Source organism: Giraffa tippelskirchi, chromosome 12, assembly GCF_054371585.1.
Source record: "Giraffa tippelskirchi isolate mGirTip1 chromosome 12, T2T-mGirTip1v1.2.pri, whole genome shotgun sequence".
Classification (NCBI taxonomy): domain Eukaryota; kingdom Metazoa; phylum Chordata; class Mammalia; order Artiodactyla; family Giraffidae; genus Giraffa; species Giraffa tippelskirchi.
Window position 1 is genome coordinate 8,610,746 of NC_137286.1, and position 13,375 is coordinate 8,624,120.

General features: G+C 36.7%; 1 protein-coding gene across 36 annotated transcripts in view; it reads right to left on the reverse strand.

Moving 5' to 3' along the window:
• Window positions 1-9,075: 9,075 nt before the first annotated feature.
• Window positions 9,076-13,375, reverse strand: part of PAPOLA (poly(A) polymerase alpha) — a 51,641-nt gene continuing 47,341 nt past the window's right edge. For 19 of the 36 annotated variants that reach the window (XM_081550482.1, XM_081550480.1, XM_081550519.1 and 16 more), the window contains 3 exons: window positions 13,114-13,176; window positions 11,199-11,273; window positions 9,076-9,174 (listed from right to left, as the gene is read on the reverse strand). In XM_081550482.1, coding sequence (XP_081406608.1) covers window positions 9,079-9,174; window positions 11,199-11,273; window positions 13,114-13,176 — 234 coding nt within the window. In that variant the 3' untranslated portion in view covers window positions 9,076-9,078. The remainder of the gene's footprint in view (window positions 9,175-11,198; window positions 11,274-13,113; window positions 13,177-13,375) is intronic. The other 17 variants (XM_081550483.1, XM_081550512.1, XM_081550511.1 and 14 more) reach the window with 2 other exon arrangements.

The following is a 13,375-nucleotide window of genomic DNA, read 5'->3' on the forward strand; positions in this document are numbered from 1 at the left end:
GACTTACAAACAAAAATCAGAATGACCTGACACAAAGTTTAATAGACTCTCATATTTAACCCTTTCCAATGTGGATTTCCTAAACCCTACCTTGGATCAAAGCTCAAATTGCCCTAGGCCATTTGGCTAAGAACTAAAATTGTCAAAACTTTAAGGCCAGTTGAGCGTTGCTGAATAAATGTTGAAGTGCAGCGATCTGCCTGCACCTCTCAGAAACAGGCATTCTTTATGCTACCACACAGAAAAAGCTGTTCGTTAAATGTTTCAGTTCAGCTACATGATAAAACGGCAGTCAATACGGATGTCTTAATGAATAGCCTTGCTGAAGACTGTTCCCTAGCATGTGACAAGCCTGACATAAATGATCCAGTATCTTATGAGATTCAATTCCTAAACCAGGGACAAAGCACCTCTACCACAATGCCACTTTCATAAATGGCAGCTCACGTCTTCTACTGAACAAGAGGCCTACATCTCATGTCTTATTCTCCATGAGGTCCCCACCTTCCAATTGGCTCTGGTGTCTGATTATGTCTCAAACACCAGATGGGATTCTCCCTACCCTGTCTTCTCCTCATGGAAACCAATATGACAGGTTTCAAATAAAATACCACTCAAGTCAGAGCCCCTGAAATGCTTTAACTTGTGATCCTTTACTCATGGAAGCTCCACTGATATCAACAAACCAAAAATCACAAGAACTTACAAATAATTCTGAATTAATGACATTTTTCTACCAGCCATTACTAATAAAAAATTAACTCACTAGGATGTAAATCCCATGAAGCCAGCAAGTTAAAAAAGTGCTGACCTAGAGCTCCCTGGTAGCTCAGCTGGTAAAGAATCTGCCTGCAATGCAGGAGACCCTGGTTCAACTCCTGGGTCGGGAAGATACCCTGGAGAAGGGATAGGTTACCCACTGCAGTATTCTTGGGCTTCCCTGGTGGCTCAGACAGTAAAGAATCTGCCCACAATGTGGGAGACCTGGCTTGATGATGATTGTTGGGAAGATCCCCTGGAGAAGGGAACAGCTACCCACTCCAGTATTCTGGCCTGGAGAATTCCCTAGACCAAGGAGCCTGGCAGGCTACATTCCATGTGGTTGCAAAGAGTTGGGTCAGAGAGAATTTGAAAACATTACTGAATAAACAAGAGAAAAGGGGATATTATTTTCTGTAAGTTTCTGACCTCACCTTATTTTAGATTTATTTCCCCTTTATCTCAACTGCATTATCCTTTTTTAAAACTTCACTGTTAGGCATTTCAAGTCTAAACCATTTCAAACTCTTCTGGAAATACAGTAAAATTTTCAACCTTTCCCACAGCCTGTTTGCTTAACAACAATCAAATTTGGAACTCTTCATAAAAAGTACTACAAAGCTGGGACTTCCCTGGTGGTCCAGCGTTTAAGAATCCACCCTGCGTTGCAGCGGACACGAGTTCAATCCCTGGTCGAGAAACTAAGATCCCACATGCCACAGAGCAACTAAGCCCGCGGGACCCCAACTAGAGAGCCTGTGTGCTGCAACTACTGAGCCGGCACACTCCAGAGCCCGCGTGCCACAGCTAGAGGGTCTGTGCTGTAACAAAAAGACCCCAAGAAACAAACTGATGCAACAAAGACCCAATGCAGCCAAACAAGTAAAAATGAAAAACAAGAGACGAGTTCTGAATTTAAAAAAATTTTTAAAGTACTACAATGCCAAGCAGCAGCTGATGGAAAACACTAGGATACCTCATAGCTCGCCTTTCTTCTACCACAGCATCTATTTTATAGATTTCAGTTTACAGGGCTATGATCAGAACCAACCCTGGAAGTCTGGCCAATGAACCTTCTTGGGAGATCCAAGGGACACCAAGAACAAACCTGGCGATGAAAGAACAGGCTCTCAGACACCCTGTGGTTCAAGGATGATGTGATTCAAGGAAGGCTCACTATATCAAGGTCCTGCAAAAGAAAGTGAAAGTGAAGTCGCTCAGTAGTGTCCGACTCTTTGCGACACTGTAGACTGTAGCCTACCAGGCTTCCTCCCTCCATGGGATTCTCCAGGCAAGAATACTGGAGTCGGTTGCCATTTCCTTCTCCAGGGGATCTTCCTGACCCAGGGATCGAACCCGGGTCTCCCACATTGCAGGCAGACGCTTTAACCTCTGAGCCATCAGGGAAGCCCTATTTCCTCCCACATCAAAAGTAAGTTCAACAGAACAAACATGCAGAAATCCATTTTGAAGGTGTCTCATTAAAGGAAGTACAGATCGGTCAGAACCTGCCTCTAAAGGTAACGGTAAGATTACTGAAGATCACTTAGAGGGGTGGGGTGGGGTGGGAGGTGGGAGGGAGGGGACATATGTATACTTATGGCTGATCCATGATGATGTATGGCAGAAATCAACACAATATTGTAATTATCCAATTAAAAATAAATTAAAAAAAAAGATCGCTGAAGATCAAGGAAATCACTGTGAGCCCCATCTAAAATGTTAACTACTGCCTTGCAAAGGAAAGGGTGAAATATGCACTCCTCCCTCAGTGGAAATGGATGGGCCTGTCACAAATACAATGAACTAGATGCCTCATTAGGTTCCTTCTCTAACTCTTGAGATTTTATCAACACATTAAAAAAAAAATTAAAGCCTTGTGATAGATCCACATACTTCGAATTCAACCGTTGACTGGCACAGGCAAAAACCATACTTGCAAAATTAACTTTTTCAAAAATTTTCATTGTCAAGAAACTGAATTGTCCACATTTGGGTCATTTATTTAACAAGACAAAGGCCACAACAATACAGGAGAGAAGTCTGTCCAAAACAGTCACATATTCAGGAAAACTACAACAGAAGACATGTACCTAGGATGATTTAAAAAATCATCAGCAGATTCTCTAAAGGAGTGTTATAGTGTGACAAAAATCCTCATTGACTCTCAAGGAGACCACACAAAACAGAGAACAGCATAAGCAAATGCCACTCACTCAAGCTTATTAGCAGTGATAGATGAAAAATCTATACAATTATCATCACTATAACCAAGATACTTAACATCCCATAACCGATACTTACTGCAGCCAGTGCTTACTCTCAAGACTGTCAGACTTCACTCCCTTAAGACTTCAAGGACTTAGGCTTTCTATAAGAACCTTAATATTTTCTAAATAAAACCTAATTTTACTAAATCAGATTAGAATGAATTATGAGTGCTTTTAAGAGTTTGCAAAGATAATTATTTTACAGTTGGGAAGTGTGTCACATTCATAAATATATTTGTCCTGAACATGCCATAAACATAGATTAAAAATGGAAATGTGAAACCAAGTCTAAATTAAAGAGCTGCGGTAACCTAGTAGTACACTAACGCTCCTTCTAATAGTCTTGGCACAGGGTCCAGGCACGGTCGGCTCGCTGCTGGGGGCGGCTTTCTTGGCTGTGAAGGCAGATCATGCCCTCTGTCACTCATGGGGAGTAGTTCTGCCCAACTGTCTCTTCTCGACAACTTTATCATCAATCTCTTTATTAACAGCTCCACTGCAGTCAGAAAACGCAAACAAGGACCAGTTTTCATGCCAGATTTCTGGAAATCACATAGCACCAGGCACCACACAGTGTGAAAGTTTGTAAGGAGGGTGTTGTGCCAAGAGAAAGACAGCATCCACAAGGAATAAGCACAAAGTTGGGACATTTTACATTATTATATTAAAATACATCTACCCACTTTCTTATGCCTAAAATCCTGAAAAGAACCTACTCAATATCCATGTTTGTGTACAGGGACTGAAGAGGGCACAGTAGTGATACAAGATCACTTCACTCCCCAGAGATAACTATGTTATTCTGCTTTTCCATAAGATTGATAACCCCTTATATATTATGATTAGAAAACATACAGGGCTCAGACAAATGTCTGCAATGACCGGAATGAAACTCATAAAACTGACATTTTTGAACTTAAAACACGTATTTTGGGACTGAAATCTGTTGAATCAAAACATAGCATTAATTAATGGAAGTGTTCCTAAAAAGCTTATTTGTAAGAGATTTTATATAAACATTTTTTTAATTGGGTCAGAATCACATGACTAATATGAAATTTAAAACACCCAAGTTAAGTAAAAACTGAATATAATGCCTGGTAGTTCTAAATATTGAGATGCAAGGTACTTAGACTAAGTGATACTTCATCACTGGAACTATTAATTACATCACACGGCGGAGCCTGGTGGGCCGCCGTCTATGGGATCGCACAGAGTCGGACACGACTGAAGAGACTTAGCAACAGCAGCAGCAGCCCATGACTTAAACCCACCATAGATCAGGATTTACCTTTAATGATTTTCCCTTGTAATCTATTTCAATATATTGACATGATTGTTTGAAAAATATTCTAGATCTATAAGAAAAACAAATTTTTATGTTTTTAAGATTCTGATACAACTGAATTTACACTGCTCTAAATAATGCATTTTGCTATAGTTGTGTCTTAGGTAAATTGTCTTAGCGCTGTGATGTCTGTGCTCAGGTGGAAAAGGACCTGCTAAGACCAAAGTGGTAGTGTTAAGTTCAAGGCCAGGGTCAATCAGCTCTGGGGCTTCTAGAACTGTTTATTCTGTAAAGTTGAACAAAACCAACAAATTCTTTCCCTGGTCAATTCTGGGACCCATTAAGAAGGACTGTGAAAGATTTAACATGAATCCATTCTTCCCACTAAAAAATAAAAACAACACGTGTCAACAAAAACTCCAAGCTGGGTGGCAAGGAGGAAACTATTTTTGATAAGGCATTATCTTGTACCTTGGGAATATCATAGTAAAAAATATAAAGCCTTGATTGGAGCACACATACTGACTGTTCTGTTCTTCATTTCACCTACTAGTGAAATTTGAAGAGATCCAAAACAGGAAAAAAGTGACTGCATGGCCTTATTTACATTATATTAAAGTATGATTATTTTCAACATCAACATTTTAAGCATTAGGTGGCTAAACTCGATAAAACTCTCAACAAAACGGTGCCCATTGTAGATATGGTTTGTAGCTATCTGAAAATGTGAAGCATTTAAAAAGACGAGCAAAGTACAATTACTCACAACCTTTCACACAAATGTGAGCTTTCTGAAATAGGAATTGTGCACAACCCTAACTCTACCCTTTCAAGCCAAGTCCTATAAACTGAGACAAGACTAGGAAAGTAACAATGTACTTAAAATTCCATCCCTTTCAGCAAATGTGTATGGTTTGATCAGCTGCAATGAATTTCCCAGAACATTAAGACAAAAGCATGTCTCTAAGGAAGAAAAGCTGAAGTTGAAATGACTTTCCAAGTCTTTGAAATCATTTCTAGAATTAAGTGCATACAATCACTTCTGCAATACGTGGCTCAGAACTACTGATGCCACCGTTCTTGGTGCCAAAAGCTATATAAAATGTCACGAGAATTTTTAAACTGACAAGTATGGAGAAAGGATGAATAAATTGATTTTACAAATGAGAAACATATTACACATAATTAAACAGACCACTTGTCTCTACATGACTGAAGGTCATGTTTATTACAGAACACACAAATTTTTTTTTTTTTTTTTTTGCCGCCAAGTTCAGGTCTGCGTTGAGACAGCATCCATTTGTGATTTTGGTTTGAAGAAAAGCTAATAGAAAAGAAATAAAGTGGAGAATTTTTTTTAAAAAAAGCGAAACATACAATTCAGGGTGAAAGGCAATTAATTTTCCTTGTACTATTCTTTTATTTTAAAATAGGCCAAAGTATATCCAAAGGACTGTTCAATGCCTTTTTAGGTAAAGAGTTTATCTTTTTGCTTAAGTGCACTGAAGTGCACTAACAGTTAATATTTCCAGGGCTTGGTCTACAAGTTTGTGTATATTAATGATTTATCCTTTCATATATCAATTACTACTTGGAGCTGCTGATCATTTATTGCCACCTTGAGTGCAGCCAGAATTAATACTATGCAGAGCTCTAAAACATTTTTCTGTGTGGAGGAAAAAAACAGAGGTATTAATTAGAAAAATACAAACTTTATTCCAGAACATACCCCGAACCACAAAACACAATTTTCAATTATCATTTTACTAATTCAGCAAGATGCATGAAATGTCAAAAGGCTCTGTGGGTGACAAAACTCACAAAGCTGTGATATCCAGTCCCGTGTTCAGGTGTTTTATCAAAGTAGGTGCGGTAAGCTCTATTCTGTAGGTGTTAATAACAGAGTCGAGGGTAGTTTTTTAACAAGTTTCTCTTTTACTGAATAGTCCCAAAAGTTAAATGTTCCTTAATAAAAGGTTATTCCACACTGCAATCATATATTATTTTTACATATAGTAAAGGTATTAGAATCTGGAGTTTCAGGAATGAAAATATGCACAACTGCACATCCCTTGAAATAATGTAACATAAGGATGTCAATCCCTCCACTCAAAACATCTAAGATAACCACACCCAAAAGCTGACCATCACATGCACACAGAGCTCATTCCTCACCCATAAGTTATGTACGCCTTGTTGACCATTTAAAGGTTAAGAAAATTAGAATCTGATCTGCGTTTAATAAAATGAGAAACGCAGGATCCTAAATTCACTGAAAAACTACAGTGCCACCTGCTGACATTAGAGAGAAAGCACCAACTGCTTTGAAAACCACTAGCTTTGAAAGGAAGCATAGCAGCCGTACACTGTCTACATGGAATAAATACAAAGAAAAGAGATGGTGTCTATACAAACAGCGGGTATTTTGGAGGATGGGTCAGCTGAAAATTAATTATCAAGTACTATATTCATGTTTTCCTCACTAATGATCAACTATATGAAAAACAAATACCTGATTATGTGAGATATCATTATTAGGCTGCTACTAATGGCATAAATTAATCAGATATAGAGCTTTCCTACAAGTAACCAAAGTAAATTCTTCAGCAAATCTTCACTTAGAGCTATACTATAACCTACAAGTAGCGATAATGGTATCACTGAAAAAACAAAAAAAAAGTCAAAAGAAACCAGCCAACTGTGGGATTGTGCTGTTTTTTTCTTTTTTATTGTGTTTTCAATGGAGAAATACATCATCTGTTTACAAAATAGCTCTTGAAAAATACAAGGAGTACAGATACTATAAAACAAAGCAAACTCCAGTCATGAGACACTACGTACATCATGCGAAAGCAACAGTCTGATCTCCAGGTTATGAAAACTAGAATTAAAAAGTCACTACACAGAAAAGGTCCAAGTTCCCAGCTTGGCAAAACTTGGGTGCAGTTACATGAAACGTTTAATAAACTGAATTCTTTTTCCCCAATGTGTAAACAAAATGACAAGACTAAATCTGTGCCTGGCAATTTCGATCTAACTCTGAAGCTACACAAAACCCACAGACACCTTGTCGACGTCCCCTGTTAGTCTGACCATCTTATCTTCTTAGGTGGTGGGAGGAAGGGCAAGGTGACTGTGCAGAGCAAAGATGTGGGAAGTAGAAATACTGTATACTAGACATTACAAAGAATGGTGAAAAGAAAGCCTCAAGTAATGCATAGCCTAAAGGGGAAAAGACTACACTCCAACTTTGGAAAATTAATTTAGAGGGATCGGGGAAGAGTTTAAGTAATTGCAGTTTAACATGAAAAATGCACATGTGATAGAATGGAGCACAATGGAGGATTCATAAAACATGCTCACCAGAAAAATCTGTTAGGGTTGCTTTGTCCAGATTAAGAAAGAATAAATTTATCAACATCTGGCTTCCCTCATATATTTGTAAAGATGAATGCTCTGCTGCTTAATTATGAGGAATTATTTACTGATAGGATAAAACAAAATGGAAAAAGGAGTAGAGAGCTGACTAGATGTCAAGTGCTTGCTAGAAATGATTTTTACATGTTTCTGCATGTAAAATTGACTGACAAGTTTTGGTCAACCATTTAAAAATAAAAATTAGTTTAAAATTCTTGGAGAAAATGCCTTTTTGGCCACATGTTTAATATTGAAAAATCAACTACTATAGACAGGAGTTCTGTGGAGTGTACAAAATTCCTCATATTTAGAGATCAAACGGCCATCCAAGATAGATATCACGTTTCACAGGCATTATTTTTAGTCACTCTGAAGTTTCAGCCATGGGACCAAAATTTAGTGTTCTGTGCCATACAGCCACAGAGTCACTGGTTTCACATCATGGCTTAAGAAAATACTGGCATTTTTTTTTTTTTTTATGAAAGAAGTCCTACCTTACACATACAAGCAAACGGGGCGAGGGGAGGGAAGAAGGGGGAGGGAGCAAAAAGCTTTGTTTCCAAGACAACAGATTGAAGGCAAAAGAATATGGAGCTTTAACAAGTTCAAAGAAAAATATTCGCTGGCTGATCGCTGATTTGTATGCACTCTAAACAATTCTATAAATAAAAACCAGTATCATTTCTTAATCATGACCCCATCAAAACGAAGTATTTCCTAATTATTCTTTCAATGTCAAATATATACCCTAGTGTGGACATTTCATTTTTAAAGGTTACAGCTACCTCAGAGGGACTGACCTAGATGTACTCTTATCCTTTCTCTGAAGCATAATAGTACACCACTGAGCAACGGCATCCGATTTGAAGACTAATGGTAAAGGAAATTCTTCAGGAAAAAATGAAAATCCATCAAGCTGAAAATCTAAAATTATTTCTACTTTCTAATAATAATAAAAAAAATACATAAAAGTGCATCATCAGAATAAAGAATTCTTATGCCAGTTTGTATTGCAAATTTTCCAAACAATGCAGCAAACATAAACCCAGTCCAGATGTCAATTATGAATACAAATATAGCTTGAGGTTTTTTTTTTTTTTTAAAGGCAGTAATTTTTTGAATAGTTAATGCAACTGTTGCTAACACAATAATAATAGTACTCCTGGCTTCACATACTAACCTGGACTTCCGATCAGGTGCTGATTAGCCCAGTAAGGGAGGCCACAAAAACCCTCAATCCACTTTCACTCAGGTCTAGTCTGGCCCCCTCCGTTCTCCTTTTTTAGCATTTGAAGACAACAGGTTGAGTTGGCAGACATTGTTTCTGGACCCCTGAGGTTGTTTTTACCGATTCAATCTCAGTTTTATTGAATTCTTGATAACAGGAATAGGGTTTGCAGGGAGAGCAGGGATATCAGAAAGGTCTGTACTGGATGTTTTCTGAGAACAAAAGCAAAGAACACAACATTGTTCAAAGTAATGTAACTTATCAGTGAGATTGATTTCTCACTGCTTTACTTCCTAAGAAATGGAGACAACCTTCTCATAAGAATTAAAATCTTAAAACAGTCTAAAATGTTGTTAAAATGGAGCACCAAAAAACATGACTATTACTACAAAATTGTTTTAACACTTGTAGAAATTTTCAAATAAGGAGCAATATTTTGGTAACATTTTAAGCAATATACAAAAACTCAGTAAGTTCAAAGACAGCTTTAATAAACACAGTCCTCCAACAACAACCTATCATACCCTTGTTAAGTTCATGTGAAGTTAGAGCACTAACAGTCGTATTGACTGGCACTGGAGCACCCCCATGTGGGAGAATACTTAAAGTTCACCTGACACAGGAGCAGCAGTAACAGCTAACAGTGACTGTACTCCTTCCTGACTCTGTCAATTAAAATTTAAATCTACACAACTGAGCAACAATTTGATTTATTCAAAGTTTAGGGCGGTTTTATCATGTTAAAAACAATTACTCACAAAGCCTTCTTTAACAACACAACAAAAAAACAAGATGGCATTTTTAATTGTTTTAGTATGGAAAATTCCAAACATACACAGAAGCAGAGCCTTATATAATGAATGCCCGTGTGTTCATCACCGACTTCATCAAAGCCAATCCACTGTCCTCCCACCTTTACTCCCAGATTATTCTGAAGCAAATCCCAGAGATCCTATCATTTCATCTGTAAATATTTCAAGTTTATCTCAAAGATTCATTGTTAGACACAGTTACAATATTAATACCTCCCTTATATCACCAAATAAAGAGATTAAAAAAATTTTTTTTAATTAACATAACTTTTTATATTATATATATAACTTGGTGATTTTTCTGTCAGTGATTCTAGGGATCTTTTCATTAGAAATAAAATTCTAGTTCCTTATAAAAATATCTAAAAGGGAAACACCCGAGGGTATGAATCACTAGAGGGATGAAGTCAACAAAACAAATTATGAAAATAGTTCCCTAGAGACTAATGTGGCTAACCAAAAGGCAAGCAGTCAGAATCACAGAACTGAATTTTGACAAATAAGTTTGTCTATGTATCAGTATGAAGTACAACACTTCCTAATGTTGTTGGAATTACTCCACCCCACCCCACAAAATTTTTATTAGCTAAAGGTTATGAAAATAAAATATTTCAGAAAGTAATCATAGCACTATGATTACTCCTGAGAGGAATCCTAAGAGGAACTATGAAGATTAACAGCCAGCAAAAACCCACCTTAAAATTATCACATTAAAATAATTCTGAGCCACAAAGCAGCACAGTATCACTGTCTCATCAGTCCCGCGGCATCACTGGGCAGCAGCTTTGTGGCAGTTAACTAGTGTCTACCTAAAGGAAGTATTTACTTTATGTCAGAGTCTGACCTAGACTTTGGAGTATATTCAATTTGAAAGGATTCGAGAAAACAATTATTTCACAAACAAAACGAAGGTTCACAAATCAATGCAAAGAGTCCAAGTGTCTACTGTACACAAGGGACTGTCACAGTAGAATTTCTAGGACAAACGAAAAAATAGCTTTAAAGAACTATGGATTACACTAAATAAAAAACTGAAAAGCAGAGGTGAAAAGTGAAGCAGAAACACATTTTGAAAATAAAACATTTTTAAAGCAATCCATGAAGAAGGATTTTAAGTTCTAATTTAAAGTTCACTCTCTGACTTATAACAAAACCTCCAGGTAAACACTGCATATTGTGCAGTGAGGATTTAAATGATCTGCAATGCCAAATAATATAAAAAGGGGATGAGTTAGCATCCTGACTGTGCAAAAGAACGGTTTCATCACAACCAGTGCTCTACCTCTGAATACTATATTTGTAGGTGAGCACTTACTTTCAAAAAGATAATTTCAATAAACTTCTGATGTGCTCACTTTAATTCATTATACGACACTAATCTTAACAACATTTATAAAGGTCCCCTTGCTTTTTGCACTTAGTACCTGAGAGGCCAACAGAGAAGTCGCTGTCTGAATGGTTTCTGATTGAGTTGTACTTGTCTCTGTATCAAGTTGTTCCTGTGAGACAAAGAGGACGGGGAAGGAAAGAGACTTAAAAAAATGATAAAAGAACATAACTGGGTTTGGTGGTTAATAAAAAAGACAAATTGGAAGACAGGAGGGATCAAGAGAAAGATGTGACTACATTACAAAACTATCTATCACATCAAATGGTTAAGCATCAAAAGAAAAAATCAAACCTCATAGGTTATTTAACCATTTCAGATACACATGAATTTCTATTTGCCTACTTAAACTTTGTAAGGCATGGTCAAAATATCTCATGACTTTCCAACCAACTTCAACTTGGACATTTTAAACAAGCGGCTAATTAAAGACACATATATGCATATTATGAAATGTTGCCCGGACAATAATTAACAGAGTATAAACCCAAGCTCAGCTTTAGCTATGTGAAAAAAATAAAACCAATTCAGTATTATTAAATGAAATTACCCAGAAGCACAAAAACTGTTCTAAGGCCTTTAATTAAAAGAAGATTCCTCCTTCCTTTTGATTTCTCTTCCCCTTCTCAATAACCAGTGCACTGATTCTACTCTGAAAATCATCAGAAAATACAGGGTGAACTGTGTCATTCCACTGCCCTAGCCTTTTTCAAAGCAGTGCACAAAAAATAACAGACACATGCACACGTAAGTGAAAATAAACACACAAAATTGTGAATTTCTATAAAATATATAAATAAAACTACAAAATACCAAATCTCTCCTATGACAATGAAAACGGTAAACACTGTAGTAGAAATGGAAGAGTGCAGTCTCTCTGAAGCATACCTTAGCAATACATATAAACTTTTTAAAACACCTATTTGTCCCAGTAATTCCTCTTTCATTAATTTATCCTAATAAACATAAATGGATGGTAGGTATTTAGCTACGGTCAACACTGTAGGAAAGGGCAATTTCCCTTTTTTAACAGAAATAATTGCTAACAATAGGCAACTAGTTGAATAAAATAGGGTTTAACAGCCTTAAAATAGCATTCAATGCAGCTATAAGTAATTTGCAGATGACACAATGACATAACTATTTTTATTGCTTTACAGAGTGAGTCAAGATTTGAAGGCAGAAGGCACTGGTATATGTAAGGCACAAACAAAACCTATAGACACCAAAATAATATTTGCTAACATATCCATCTGGATAATTTGGGGGGAAGGAGGAAGATTTGCAATTTTTCTACAAGGAGAAAAAAGTTAAAAGCCTTCAGTACACTTCAATTTCTGAAAAAAATGATGTTCAAAATCTAATACTTGGCTACACCAATCTTTCCTATCCCATCTACTTTGATTCAAGTCCCCTGCACCCCAGGTTCTAGCCAGAGCTGTGTGCCAAAAACTGGCTCTCTAAATATACTACACTCGCACCTCAAGAGTGAGATGACCTTCTCATCTTATACTACCCCAAACCCTATGAATCTTTCAAGGATCACTCCAAGGATCACTATGTTCTCCCCTTCTGTGATGTCTTTATTATTTCTGCAGTCTTGCCTCTCACCACCATCTACTGCTTTCATTTTCTTTTAATGTAATCAACCACATCTACCTCTTATCTTCTCTACTTAAATACAAGTTCCATCACAGGCAGGAACATCTCACTATTCTATTCCATTTAGTGCCCACCAGATAGCCCCACATTTAGGAGGACTTCATACACTTGAGGAATTCAATTTTGATGCTGTAAATGAGTATTGAAAAGGAACAAACACATCTCTAAAAACAATACTGAAAACAACCTAATGCCTATAGAACATAATACAGTACAGTATTCTAAAGACATTTCTATCACATCTTCTGTACTCTTAATTGTGTATGAATTCTGAGGCTAAATTAGTATACCTTTGTTTCTGTTTTATCATGTCCACTCAAAGCAAGACAGTTAGCATCTTCACTTGTTTCACCCTGTTTTTAAAAAAAAAAGCTTTATTCTCTAAAATGAAAACGTAGATTGTTTTTTGCCAATGATTTATAAAAAATTTTAAAGTATAAAATAATTAACCTGTAAGATCAAGTATGTCCTTAAAATAGATTACTGGTTTGCTTAAATTTTTTTTTTGATGTTAACAAATCTGGCTTTAAAAAAAACACGAAGGACACTGTC